General features: G+C 34.2%; 1 protein-coding gene across 1 annotated transcript in view; it reads left to right on the forward strand.

Moving 5' to 3' along the window:
* Positions 1–14,927, forward strand: part of itga3b (integrin, alpha 3b) — a 38,751-nt gene that overhangs the window by 14,209 nt on the left and 9,615 nt on the right. Inside the window, exons 2-14 of the mRNA XM_052570988.1 lie at positions 4,100–4,236; positions 5,947–6,023; positions 6,986–7,232; positions 7,332–7,436; positions 9,352–9,556; positions 10,045–10,238; positions 10,786–10,874; positions 11,054–11,190; positions 12,157–12,240; positions 12,364–12,431; positions 12,530–12,666; positions 13,989–14,135; positions 14,209–14,306. Coding sequence (XP_052426948.1) covers positions 4,100–4,236; positions 5,947–6,023; positions 6,986–7,232; positions 7,332–7,436; positions 9,352–9,556; positions 10,045–10,238; positions 10,786–10,874; positions 11,054–11,190; positions 12,157–12,240; positions 12,364–12,431; positions 12,530–12,666; positions 13,989–14,135; positions 14,209–14,306 — 1,725 coding nt within the window. The remainder of the gene's footprint in view (positions 1–4,099; positions 4,237–5,946; positions 6,024–6,985; positions 7,233–7,331; positions 7,437–9,351; positions 9,557–10,044; positions 10,239–10,785; positions 10,875–11,053; positions 11,191–12,156; positions 12,241–12,363; positions 12,432–12,529; positions 12,667–13,988; positions 14,136–14,208; positions 14,307–14,927) is intronic.

Here is a 14,927-nt window from a genome sequence, read left to right on the forward strand (position 1 = left end):
AGAAACGATTGAGATCTTAAAGATATATAATTTGTGCTTTTGTCTGTATGGGAACAGTCATCTCACTGTTCACTTTTCTCTCACACACACATAGCTGTGATGCCCATATCTGTGATTGTCTCCTGCTCTGGGAGTGTCTGTGGAATCTCAGATAAAGCTGGTAGTGAGTGATCCTCCTCAGAGCCAAGGCCTCGCTCTTTCATTAAATCAGACTCTTACTCCTGTAAACCCAAACTATGCTTCTTACTGTTACTGCAGTACCAATGTACAGTTTTGGTCTGATGTGTGTCCAAGATACCTCAAAGATATATGCCATAATTAAAAAAAAAACTTTTTGGTACTTTTTGATTAGTGATATTGCCTGTTAGTGAAATATTTCATGCTGATAGTTTGATTTTTTTTGTTGTTGTTGTTCTTTTAACTTAACTCACATATCACATTTTCAGTATTAGATAATATAAAAATATATATTTCACCAAACAAATCAGGATTCTATCAACATTTACTCACTTTCATGTCATTCAAAACTTGTTGAGCCTACTTTCTTCTTTGGACCACAAAAGTGTCTCATTGTTTTCCAATGTAGTCCAATGTAGTTTGGATAAAATAATAGGCCTATCTTTCATGTTCATACAGTCTTAAGTCATACAGGTTTGTGTCGATTTGAAGGTAAGTTAGAAATTTTTTGGGTGACCTATCCCTTTAAGATATGTAAAGAATAATGTAACAGGAGCTTATCAGTTGGTCCATTGTCTCTTTGTTTTGGCTACTCTGTAATGTCTGAACTGAATGTGTGACGTGTCATAGCGCCACACGTTACCATGTTTTTAGGTTTTATCAGGTGACTTACATGGTTCAGTATGCTTTCTTGATTTGCCATGTGACTGTGAACATGTGACTTATATCATCCAATATGGTTGATTTAGCATTGAAATCAGGAATGAGAAAGGTCACCTGTGACTGAAATGCACACTTACTGCATATTGTACCTTAATTGTGCATATTTTCTTACTACAGTAGTGTGTAGGTTTTCTATATTTTTGTATATTTGTATTTTTGTGAACTACAACCATAATCAGTTTTTGGCCTTTTAGTATAGGCACAGTTATTAACTATTTACAATGTTACTGTCTGCATATGAAGCATGCCTGTTGCAACATTTCTGCAATATGTTGTTATGTTGCCTTTTTATTAGATGTATTGGAAGCAGGCACATTTTTATATGGCATTGTTTATTGTGTTGATTGTTATATATCTGGGTGGCACTAAAAAAGTTAATGTTGTACTGCGTTAAAAAAAAAAGTAGCTAAACTAAACTAAACCATTGTGACTTGTGTTTCTCCAGACTCGAACCCAAGTTCAGTGTACCAGGTGTGTTACTGAGCAAGTTTACTATGTTACAAAAGGCAAAAATATAGAGCTGGTTATGTGATGCAAATTAAAAAAAAAAAAAAAAAACAGGTATAATATAGTATTGTCTGAAATGTAGTCTTTATTGATCGATAATCTGCCCAATGTTCAAATGAATAACATTTTTGTTGCTTTACTACCACTATTGTCAATTTCGACTGGTAAGTGCAGTGAACTGTGTAAATTTTGGGAGTTTTGCTGAAATGTAGTATCCAGCATTTCTGCCGTTGTTTTAGTTCTTTCTGTAAGTGCTTCTCCCACTCCTCTGTGGTTCGCTCAGTGTAAACACTAATGTAAGAAGCAGGGAATCGGTGCTAGTATGAGACAGGTACTCTAAGTTCGGGGAGTCATTCCTTCAAAAACCACTGACAAATATCAGTCATGACTGATTGCAGGTTTGGTTCAGCACTCTCACCTGTGAAAAATTCCTGTAATGCCATTTTACTGTGGGGGTCTTGTCTGAACATGAGTAAAGTACACTTCTTTAAGACCCGCAGCCCATTATGGGGGCTGTATTCACTATGAGTGATATTCAGAATGGAATGTCTTCCACTAATCTCCACTAGAAGATCACGCGACACTACTACTGCTCTTCTAACAACATTTTTTAGCAAAGAACAATCTGACAGCAGATGTTACACCCCTGATAGTCTAAGAAAAGCTTTGTTCTCTGCTATCAGTGAGGAATGGGCTCCAGTTCAACAACTCTGCAAGTCCAAACTACTCTTGCTTAGAACAGCGCACTGACATCTGGTGATGGAGCATGTCCCCGGGGCTCAGAAATAGCTCCCGTCTTTCATGACATCATTCACGCTCTCAGAGGAGAAGCTGAATATCTTAGCTCCAAGGGCCAATACGCTGTGGTTAGCAGCACTGGAGAAGAAGATTAATATGGGAAAAAAGGAGGGAAAATTTACTGTTTAAAAATTCAGTTTTACACATAATGAGAAAAAAAGAATGTTTCAATAAAAGTTTTTAAATAGGTTTTTAAACTTAAGGCTAAATGATAATTTTACATTTATCATGGGGAAGTTCACACCACAATAATAAAGACACTGAGGAACAATGGTTTTTGCAATTTAATTTAGACTTTAAGGAACACAAACAAGACAGACACATAAATAGCAATTATATTAAACAGAACACTTTCATCCAATAGTGTGAACGTGAATATATTGTTATCGTTTAAATCTTCTTAATAATTATCCTTTTTGCTGTGAATGGATTTAGTATATAATCGTTGTAAAATGTAGTAGCACATACGTTTTCTTTGTTTCTTTCCATTTTTTTCTTGTCTGTTAACTTTTTATTTAGGTATAGGTTTTGACCATTTTGATACACAAGCTCTTGGTTTGACTCTTTGATACTGTAAATTCATTTATCAGTAGGTGCAAAAGTCTATAGTTTTGAATTCAGTTGCTATTTATTTTAGATATAGGCCTAGAAATCCACATTTAAAAGTTGTACACAAAGATTTAAAGGTAGTTTTTATTTTTTATGATGGAATTATTTATTTATGATTAAAGTTTAATACTGAATTTTGAAAAACTTTCAAAGGTGTCCCAGTTGCTAGACTAATTTTCATTTAAAAAAAAATGCATCCTGAGATCAGTTTCATGAACGTTTTCAGTAAGTTCCTCTTTTTTTCTGTTCTAGCTCAACACACTGTTTAGTATGTATGCTTTCCACTTACTTGCTACCTAGCAACCTTATAAAAATCTCCCTTCTGTGCCTGTGAAGGCCAAAGCAGCGCATGACTCTGAAGCCCTGGGTCATGTGACCAAACCTTAAATACCATTAATAAATCTTACATTCAGTTGCATATAAATTTGTCATTTGCTTTTTTTCTATACATGTGTGGGTCCAGAAAGATGTGCAGTTCTATTGTATTATTAAATCAAATGCCATGGCGGCAGGTACTTGGTTACAGGACATCTCCGCCACTTTATTGAGTCGCTTTACCCTCTTACTTATTCTCATGTATAATAAAACGTGCCTGAGGCGAGGAGAGAAAATAAAAGGAGAAACTACACCTTTCCTTTCAGGTTTGGGCTTGTTTTCTTTCTCTAATCCCTCTTTTCCTTCATTCTTTTTCTATACTAATACCATACCCTTACAGATTTACTCTCAGCGTTAATTCTTTTTGCATGGTGCTTTGAGTGCTGGATATTATCAATAGTTTCCTCATTGAGATCCAAATCAGGAACAAAATGAAACACTTTGTTTATTCAAATGTAAGACTTTTAAGATCAGTGGTTTTACAGACTACTTTCTTTGCACTTGCGATTTGGCACACATTTAGTATATTCTGCAACCGAATGAAATGAGAAAAATAGATTAGCAATTGTGAGAACATGCTGACCACTTTTGCATGCATATCATTTAGAGTTAAGGCCCATATTTTGGTTAAAAGTCACATTGAAAGGAAAGCAACAAGCAACAGATATTTTCTTGAAATGAAAAAAAGAACAAATGTGATCTTATCGGTTGTTGAGTGGAAGCAGGTTAACACACGCGTGTGGTGTAAACAGAGTAAATAACTGGAGGAGTCCTGGTCAAGTTTTGTTTAAATGAATCATGCACTGGTGAATTGTTCACAATATAACATGCATTTAGAAAATAGATGAATAATATCTGTTCAGAAAAATCGATTTGAGCCTTTTATTGAGTGTTTGCTGTTCTTCTGTAGGCTCTTAGTCGGAGCGCCCCAAGAAAAAGCCCAGCCCCAACTCAGCAAACTCAACATTAATGAAACCGGAGCCGTGTATTACTGTCCCATCACCATCGACCAGCATGACTGCGGGAGGATGGACCTCATCAGTCCACGTATGTATTCATCAGAAATCTGCTTAAAGCAGGAAAAATCATTTGATCCAAAAACGAAGATTCTCTGAAACCTAGACATCTTTTGTGACATTCTATATGTATTTAATTAAATGTGCCCTTGCTAAATAAAAGTAATAATTTCTAAAGTATTAATTTAATGCTTTTTGAAGTTCGAAGTTTGAACTGGAATGTAGATTTGACGTATGATGTCCTTTTAGCTTCAGAAGCTGAGTGTCATTGACAGTGTTGCCGTAGATCAAAGGACTTTCAGTTCACAGATTAGATTGTGTCTCACATCCACATATCAGCGCTCAGACAGTCCTATCTATTTCTCAAAATGAACTGCTCCTGTTTTAGACATAAGTGTAAGTTAAAACAAGCCTCAACACAGCATCCATAAAATCCCCCAGTCTGAGTGCGGTGTCACTCCATGTGATTCAAGAGACCTTCGTCTTCACACTCCCAGCCTCCTCTGTCAGGTCGGCTTGACTGGCTCATGTTGCAGGCAGGTATTTGCTTCAGAATTAACACGATACGTTCAGCACAGGAAGAGTCTGAAGTCTGTGGAACATAACAGTTACTTTGAGCAGACGCAGAGCATGTCTGTTCTGGTTTACAGCAGGTTAATAACACTTTAAAACTATGGCTGTTTAGCCTTACTACTTGTGTGGTGTGGTGGATAAGTATGCAAAAAAAAACCTATTAAAATACTTTATTAATCATACAGCAACACTCTGGCATCCACAAACACATCACATTTTTGTTTCAGCAAGAGCACTCAGAATATGATATCTTTTGAATTCATGGGAAATGTAGACATCTAGCATTTCAATTTTCATTGCGAGTGTCGCAGTCTTAGTCAGTCAGTAAGTGTTGAAGTGTTTGATAGTATTGCACTACTTAAAAATATAATATTAATGAAATAAAGGGTCGATTAAGTGTGCTAAAAGATAATGCACTTTCATGACAGTATTTCCAAAAACACTTTGCATTTGAAAGAAGTGCATTTATTTTGGTGTGCTGACTAACATAATCAACCACAATGCACTTCATATTAATTTGAACTGTAGTGTGTTATTTGATATTACATTTAAAATTAAATGCACTAAACTTCCTTTCAGATGTATAATTGCAAATATTGAAATATGACATGCTAAATTCAAATACAGAAGTCAACATTTGAAGTGGATCAAAGCCTTTCATCAAAGTTGTCCTAAAACCAAAATGCGTTCTTGTCTTAGGACAACTTTGATGAACGCTTCTGATCCACATCAAATCCTGACTACTATAGTATTATAGTGCAAAGTATTTTTTATTTTACCATAAATGCTTGTCAATACATTCAGCATAACCATATCTGAAAGACAACAGAAGTAATGATGAAATTACATGATGCACTTTAATTCTACGTAAGTGGGTCAAAAGCACTTTTATGTTCAACCAATTGTATTTAATACAAATTTAAACCATAATACATTTTTATTGCATTGTAAATAACATGCAGCTAACTGTCCGAAAATATTCCCTTCATTTGAAGTATATTATTTCTATTATAAATACTGTTTTTAAAAGCATGCTTATGTTATAACTTGTGTTCGAGAATCTCTCTCAAGCTGCTACCTCATCAATCAGATCTGGAGATAGAGAAGTGCTCTTTTGGGCAGACTTGAGGTGTAAAGTGCTGTCTGATGGAGTGTGTTTCTCCTCCAGCGCAGTCAACAGAGATGGTGGAGGGCATGTGGCTGGGAGTGACTGTGGCCAGTCAGAGGAATGGAGGACATGTTCTGGTGAGATCAGATGCATCTTTGGTTCATTTATATATGTATATTGAACTCGAGGCTGTTTTCAGGAGTAGAGTACATTACCTTGGTAGGCCACCTTTCGTTCTGTGGACCGGGACAATGTTCATAGCTTGTCCTGTGCTTTTACACTACGAGTCAAAAGTTTGTTATAATTAAGATCTTTTATTAGATCTTGAAAGATCTTATAACCACCGATTCTGCATGTATTTGAATGAAACTTACAATAAAAGTTATTGTGAAATATTATAATAATATAAATAACAGTTTTCTGTTTAAATATATTTTCAAATGTAATTTATTTCTGTGAATTTTCACATAATCCTTCAGAAATTATTTTAATATTTGATTATTATAAATGTTGAAAACAGTTTTACTGCTTGATAATTTTGTGAAAACTGTGATACACTCCCATTCAAAAGTTTGGGGTAAGCAGGATTTATTATTATTATTATTATTAATATTATTATTCTTATTTTTATTATTAATATTATTATTATTAATATTATTATTATTATTCTTTTTATTATTATTCTGTTTATAGAAACATAAAAAAATGTTTCATGCATGGTTTCCTTGGGTTATTTAATCACCCAAAACTGTCTTCAACATTGATAATAGTAATTAAAAATATTTAAAAAAATTGCTGATAATTTAGAAGGAGCCATGATGCTGAAAATTCAGCTTTGCATCACAGGAATAAATACAATTTTATAATATATTCAAATAGAAGGCATTTATTCTAAATTATAATAATATTTCACGATACTGCTGTTTTTCTTGTATTCTTGATCAAATAAACGCAGCCTTGAGGATCAGAGACCTCTTTCAAAAACATAACAAATCGTAATAATTACAAACTTTTGACCTGTTTTTTATGTATAGTCTGATTTTTAAAGACTCAATATAATCAGAATACCTCCTGTTTATCTCTTCTTTCATGTTGGCAGGCATGTGGTCATCGCTATGTAAAGAAACTGCTGGGTGCTGAGGAGCAGCAGCGTATGGTGGGCAAATGTTACGTGCGGGGCAATGACCTGACCTACGACCAGTCTGATTACTGGCAGTCGGACACTTACGAGCTCTGCGACTTCAACTATGACCAGAACCTGGAGGGCATGTGTAACATGGGCATCTCAGGGGGCATGACGGAGAATGACGTGTACTTTGGGACGCCCGGCAGCTTTGTGTGGCAGGGTGAGTATGAGAAAACCAACCAAATCTGGTGTGTCAGGTCTGGGCCGATCATCCTTCAGGGGCATATAGTTAATAACAGGGGTTCTTCTGTTCATCTAGGAACTGTCCATATGAAAGAGAGAGACCCCAACTCAGATTTTCCTGGAGATAGAAATGAAATAACCTTCGGAAAGCTAGGAGAGGACAGACTCAACATCTATATAGGTATGTACTTTATTTTGGTTTTTATGAGGGACTGTAAAGCCATAAATCATTCTGGCGCTCTCACACTCTTGAATTTTCCTTTCACATGCATATATATATTTCTGCTTTCACACACTTACATTCATTACTTTACTTTACTTTACAATACATGCATGTTTTCTGACTTTCATGCACATATATTTACACAACCACACACATATATATATTCTTTATTTTAACAGCAAGTCATTTTTTTTATAAATTATTATTTTAACATTTTTTTGTTTTGTTTTGTTTGTTTGCATGTGTATATTAAGTGTTAATTTTATAGTTTTATCTGTTTATAATAATTATCTCAAATACTATTTTTTGTCATGCCATTTTATGTCTTCTGTTATAGCAAATAGTAATATACAATAATCTTACCCCAAAATAATTTTTTATGCAATAATTATAGTGTTTTTAATTCACTGTGAGTGTTTGTGTTAATTAACTGATAATCTTAAACATCTTTTATCAGTAATTATTATTATATTTTTTTTTTTCATTTTATATAATAGAATATATATATATGTGTGTGTGTGTGTGTGTGTGTGTGTGTGTGTGTGTGTGTGTGTGTGTGTGTGTGTGTGTGTGTGTGTGTGTGTGTGTGTGTGTTTGTGTGTGTGTGTTATAGTATCTAATGTTATTACATTTTTCAGGAATCTAACAATAATTTTATCAGTAATTTTTAAATAAATGTTAGTGTTTTTAGTTCAATTAGTGTTAAGGGTACAGGTTGTAGGACCTGCCACTAAAGGGCGCACTACCAAAACAATAACAATCGCGTGATTTGATGACATTAAGAAGGAGCGTGGAATGATGGGATTTGTTGTCTTCTACCCAACCATGGATTTAACGCGAGTTCAACGATTTGCGCGAGTAGATTAGATACAAAGTCAATGCAAAGACGTGATCAGACTATGGATCAGACGCATCCTCACGCAGGTCTAGAGACGCGATGCCCCGCGTTTGGCGTGTATGCCCCATAATAGGCTACTAATCACCTTAATCACGTTGAGCATACGTTTTCTGTAAAGATACGAACAAAAACAACTCACATGTCGAGTAAATCACAAGTGAGATCAGCATCTCTTTCTAGTTGAAGTTTGTCGCGAAGCTACTTCCGCATTTGTCCACGACACTGTTGTCATATGGTTTCTACGTTAGTAAAGGTGGTAACAAAGGGTAACTAACTTAATTGACAGCCGACTGCACTGCCCCTTGTCACTGTTTAGAATGGGGATTTTCTCATGATTTACAAGTAGTTGAAAACATTAGAGATATTTTTAGTAATAAGCTGGACAAAATATATAACACTAGCCTAGTGGTTTTTAGTTATTTTACTGCAAATATCTTACAAATTGTACCTTTAATATGTACAGTATTTTTTTAAGTGATTTACTGATCATTTTATAATAATTTGATTAATCATTGTTACATATTAAGTATGTTTTAATTTACTTTTATATATATATGCTTTTATAAGTTTTGTATGTAGGCTATGCTTTTTTAAATATGTTTTTAAATAAATTGTGTTTACTATTGTCAATCTATTTGATTGATTGATTGATTGATTTTATTGTAGATAAATACTTTCAGCATAAAAGAATAGAAAAGAATGAAAGGAAAAAAGAATAATAAAAGAAAAGAAAAAAGTCAAAGCCGATAACCTCGTTACGCTTCGGTTGTCCCGAGTTCGGATCCCACCTTGTGGTCCTTTCCCAATCCTGTTCCCCTCTCTCTTTCCCACTTGCTTTTTGTCCTATCAGAAATAAATAATACAATAATGTTGAATAGCTAACATTTCCTGTTCATTTCTACTGTGATTTTAAAGTAAAGTAGCTTCACTGCTGCTCACACTCTGACGTTTAAGTATCCTCTTCTCTTTCTTCAGGTTACTCTGTGCTGGAGGACATCAAGTTACTGGATCGCTCTGACTACACTGTGGTGACGGGGGCTCCCAGAGACAATTTCAAAGGTTCAGTGATCCTTGCAAAAAAACAAGATTTGGTTCTCAACCCAGTGACCACAATCCCAGGGGAACAAATAGGGTCATACTTCGGCAGCTGCTTGGCGGTGACGGACCTCAACAATGACGAGTAAGTCACTGTGTAACTCAATCAATATCCCTGCTGTAACTGGCTAATCTGTTAAACATGTTCTTATTATTTGATATTCATAAAATATATTCAAAGGAACACAAAATATACCGAAAGAAGTATGTCTGTACAATAAAAGTTGATGGGGTCCAATGCATCACTGCATAAAAAACATAATAAACCTTACACAACTTGCCAGTATCACTGATTTCATACCCAATAATCCATTATCATCACAGAGACTGATCTGTACCACACTTCACTGAGTTTGAAAGTCAATTCAAAGCAAGTAAACCAAAGCACCTTTAACTTTCCCCATGAGCCTTTACAAAGATCCTGTTGAGCTTCATACTTAAGCGAGTTAACAGATGCACGGCTGAATGCTTCTGTATGGCAGATTTCTCCTTTATCAAAGCTATGAGACTCCTATGAAAATAAAGAGTGGTAATGTAGACATAACATGTCGTTCGTGTGGTTGCATGTCATAGCTGGAAGGACCTGATCGTTGGAGCTCCGTTCTACTTCGACCGCTACAAGGAGGAGGGAGGAGCCGTTTACATCTTCATGAACGAGAACGGGTTCTTCCAGGAAAAAGCCAGCTTGGTTCTGAAGGGTCAGAAAGGCTCCGGGTTTGGATTCGCTGTTGCTGCGGTGGGGGACGTCAATCAGGATGGATTTCAAGGTATCGCCGAAAATACTAGAATAAATCATTATAAATGATACTATAATACTGTTATCAAAAAATACTATAATAAATCATATGTAAATATATTAATACACACACACATACTGAATGTGCACTACTTTTCAAACGTTTAGAGTCATTAAGTGTTGAGAATACATTTTTAAATACGTTTTTTTTTTTTTTTTTTACATGAAAAACAATAACAAAATGTTTCCTAGGCAGCACATTAGAATGATTTCTGAAGATCATGTGTCGCTGAAGACTGGAGTAATGATGCTGTAAATTCAGCTTTGCATCACAGGAATAAATGACGTTTTAAAATATATTCAAGCAAGAAATAGTTATTTTAAATGATTATAATATTTCACAATATTACTGTTTTTACTGTATTTTTGATCCACTAAATGCAGCCTTGATGAACAGAAGCATCTTTCTGTGGTAGCGGAAATGCAGAAATGTTGAATTCGCTGTCATCCGTGTCATAATGCTGCCATCTGGAGGCCATGATGTTGTTCTGGGCTCTCTTCTTGGTTTCTTTGCTCAGATTTCGCTGTTGGTGCTCCGTTCCATGACTCTGGGAAAGTCTATTTATGGATGGGAAGTAAAAGTGGAATAAGTAAAGAACCCAGCCAGGTAAAGTAAAGCATTTTTAGAATGATTAATTTAAGATTGTTGGGTAACGTTTCTACAATTACTTTCCGTTCCTTGTCACTGATAAGTCATAGATCAAACACATCTGACATATCTGGACTTGTTTTGGATTCCATGAGAACAAGAAGAGAGTGTTTTCCTGTAATGTGACTTTCTCTCAGGTGATCGAGGGGAAATCATTAGGTCCCAGTGGCTTCCAGACGTTCGGCTACTCTCTCAGTGGAGGAATGGATATGGATGGAAATGATTATCCGGACATTTTGGTGGGCTCCATGGATGACCGCATCGCTCTCCTGAGGTTTGGTCTTTCAGCAGTGTTTGCCATTTATAGATGTTCATATTATTCAGAGGGATTGTCAGTTATTCTTTCCCAAACACAAAAGCCATACACACACACACACACACTTCTAATCAAAAGTTTGGACACACTTGACTGAATGTTTGTTTCTCATGGTATTAAAAACCTTTTCAGTAGTTGGAATTATACATTTCTCTACAAATTGATGATGATTATTAATAATAAATTATTTTAATTAAAGATTTTATTTATTAACTTTATAATTCCATATAAATTAAAAATAAACATTACATTGCTATTACTATTATAATAGTTATTTATTTATTGCATTTATTTGATATCATTTATTAATGTAATGATAATAAATGTATATAACGTATAATTATTTATTCATTTAAAAATAAATGTCGAATAATAATAATTATTATTATTACAGGTGTTCATATTATTCACAATAAATTGTGCATATGTAAGGATTATTATTGTTTTGTTTTTGTTCGCCTATTCATAATTTTTTTATATTTATGATATTTATTTATTTATATTTATTTATGATAGGTAAAAATGTATAGCCTGAATGCACTGTAAGTCGCTTTGGATAAAAGCGTCTGCTAAGTGCATAATTTATTTTTTATTTGTATTTTTTATATATAATTTATTTCTTTTTGCAGAATAGAAATAAATAATGTATTGAATAAAATAAATAATAAATAGAATAATCAATAATAGAATATATTGTATTTTTAGAAGTAGTAGTATTGGTTCGGGTGGTTTTGTTTTTGTTATGGTTTGTTTATTTATACATTTATATTTGCAAACACATAAATAAATAATACATTTAATAATTAATTAATGTGCATATTGCATTTTATATGGTTTATATTTGTTTACATGTAAACTAGTATATTTTTCACCAAATCAGTTCTGCATGCTAACTTCAAAATGTGACATTTGGTGTGTTTTCAGGGCTCGTCCGGTCATCCACCTCTCCAAAAACTTCACAGTGGAGCCAAAGATTGTGATTCCAAGCCAGTGTGTTGATTCCTGGTGGTAAGGGGCAGAGCACACCTATTTCTATTCTAACATATGTTTCAGGACACATGATTGATTTTCCAGTAGGAATTAGTCATTAACTTATTATACTTGTCCTGAAGTACTGTTTTATTTTTCTAGCATAAAGGTGACAGTGTGTTTCAGTTACACTCTCAGCAGTGGAAACAGAGCCTTCCAGAAGCCCATCAGTAAGTGTACGCCTGCTCCAGGAGTTTGTGCTCTGTGTTTTATTCAATTAAGCGTGTGTGTGTGTGTGTGTGTGTGTGTTTGTTTCTCTCTGCTTCAGCTGTGAAGTACACAGTAGATGCTGACCAGAATCGCCGTGGCCCTCGAGTCCGTTTTCTTAACAACAAGCAAAGCACATTTACAAGCCTGCTGTCTTTCTCCGCTCCGGCGTGTCAAGAGCTGGAACTTACTGTTAATGTGAGAGACCAGCTGATCACACCACAACACACACACACACACACACACACACACAGGTTTCCTTGTTTCATGGGTTCGATCCATAGACGCAGAGGTGTAAAGAGAACCTGAAAACCATTCTTGAGTAAAGTACAGATACCTTGAAGTGATAATTACAAGTCATTAATTTAAAAACAACATAAGTAAAAGTCTTCAAGCATCTGATTTTAACAGTACCTAAGTAACTTCTTATAATATATAGGCTCAAAAAAGTAAAGAAATTCAAGAACTCACAAGGAACTAAACTAGCACTAGGGCTTTATATGCTCAGGGGAATAACAAGATAATAAGACACATGTGGGAAGATCAAGGGAACCAATGAACAAACAAACTACAGATTGACTACAAACACCACGGGAGACAGGAAGTGACATAAAAGTCCAAGACAAGTCACAGAATACATGTAACAAAAACAAGAAAGTGTTGATTTGTGAAGAGAGCAATCATGTTGATTTTCTAAAGTAAAATTAAACACCTAAAAAAAAAGAAGAAAAAAAAAGAAAGTTAATTAAAATTAAAAGTCCTCATCTATATATATATATATATATATATATATATGTATATATATATATATATATATATATATATATATATATATATATATATATATACACCTGGGATTCACAAGAACTTGGTAATGAGTTCGCATTCATGTAAAGTAGCCTTGTTGACAAGTTTGGGCGAGTATGGGCAAAACACAGAAGATCTAGTTCCTTCAGTGGCCTGTAGTTGGCGATATCACAACTTTTTTGAAGCAGAAATAAACTTCTACATGCAAAATGTAATGTGGAATTGCAACACTCATTATAAATGGAGTGAAGTATAGAGTAAAAGTTGCTAATATCTTTGATATTCAGAATTTAAGGGTACAAAAAAAAATCTAAATACTAAATAAGTTGTCCAAATTAATTCTTAACAATGCATATTGCTAATCAAAAATTTGTTTTTGATATATTTACGATAGGAAATAAACAAAACATATTAATGGAGCATGATCTTTACTTAGTATCCTAATGATTTTTGGCATAAAAGAAAATTTGATAATTTTGACCCAATTCAGTGTTTTTTTTTTTTTTTTTTTGGCTATTGCTACAAATATACCCCAGCGACTTACAGTAAGACTGCTTTTGTGCTCCAGTGTGACATATATGTATATATAATTCATATAGAATTTGCATAGGATAAGATACAGCCAGTATGTCATTCTGATTCAGTAATGTGAGTTTAGTGAACGTAAAGAAGCAACAGGATTAAAAGAAGCCGTTTTTTTCTCTCCTCTGCAGACACCAGTGAGGGACAAACTTCAGCCCATAGCGTTCACTCTGAACGTGTCTCTGAACGAGCAGAAGGCGACAGCACAGCAAACACTCCAGAGTCTGGATGATTTCCCTGTGCTGAGCGGCCAGCAGGTCCTGACCGACAAAACCGAGGTACAAACCAGTTCACATTTCCACCCCAGCTGAACAGAACGTCTGCTCACAGCTCTGGTGTGTTTGTCCTCAGATTAACTTTCATAAGGAGTGTGGAGATGACAACAGATGCAGCAGTAACCTGCAGCTCACGGCCATGTTTGCTGATGAGGATCACAATCCCTTCCCCAAGTGAGTATGAAAAGCAGTGAATATGGACAAAAGAAAATGTGTACACACAAATATTCATATTTAATTTCAGAGGTCTTTAGCGGAAATTCAGTGATTATCATTTAATTTTAGAAGCTTATTCATAAAGCTAATGAATAATGTAATGTGTGCCATGTAAAACAACGATCAGAGTGGAATATTATTGTTAATAGTATGGTGTTTACTATATAGTGGCCACTTAATAACTATTTGGTTAAAAGTCTAAAACTTGAAAAAGATATTATAGAGGTCATAAAAATATATAAAATGATTACAACTTATATTGTATTGTTATTATGTATTACTTTACACTTATTTTACACAGTTTAATAAATATATTACTAGCAGCTTACATTATATTATATTATATTATATTATATTATATTATATTATATTTAGCGTAGTCAAACAATCAATCGCTTTCACAATAAAAGTTTTTGTTTACATAATATGTGTGTATACTGTGTATATTTATTATGTATATATAAATACACACATCCATGTATATATTTCAGAAATTGTTTTTGTTTATATATTAAATATATTTATATAATATAGCGTATATCAATATAAATATATACATGTAAATAAATGTACATATTA

This window comes from Carassius gibelio, chromosome B12 (assembly GCF_023724105.1).
Source record: "Carassius gibelio isolate Cgi1373 ecotype wild population from Czech Republic chromosome B12, carGib1.2-hapl.c, whole genome shotgun sequence".
NCBI lineage: Eukaryota > Metazoa > Chordata > Actinopteri > Cypriniformes > Cyprinidae > Carassius > Carassius gibelio.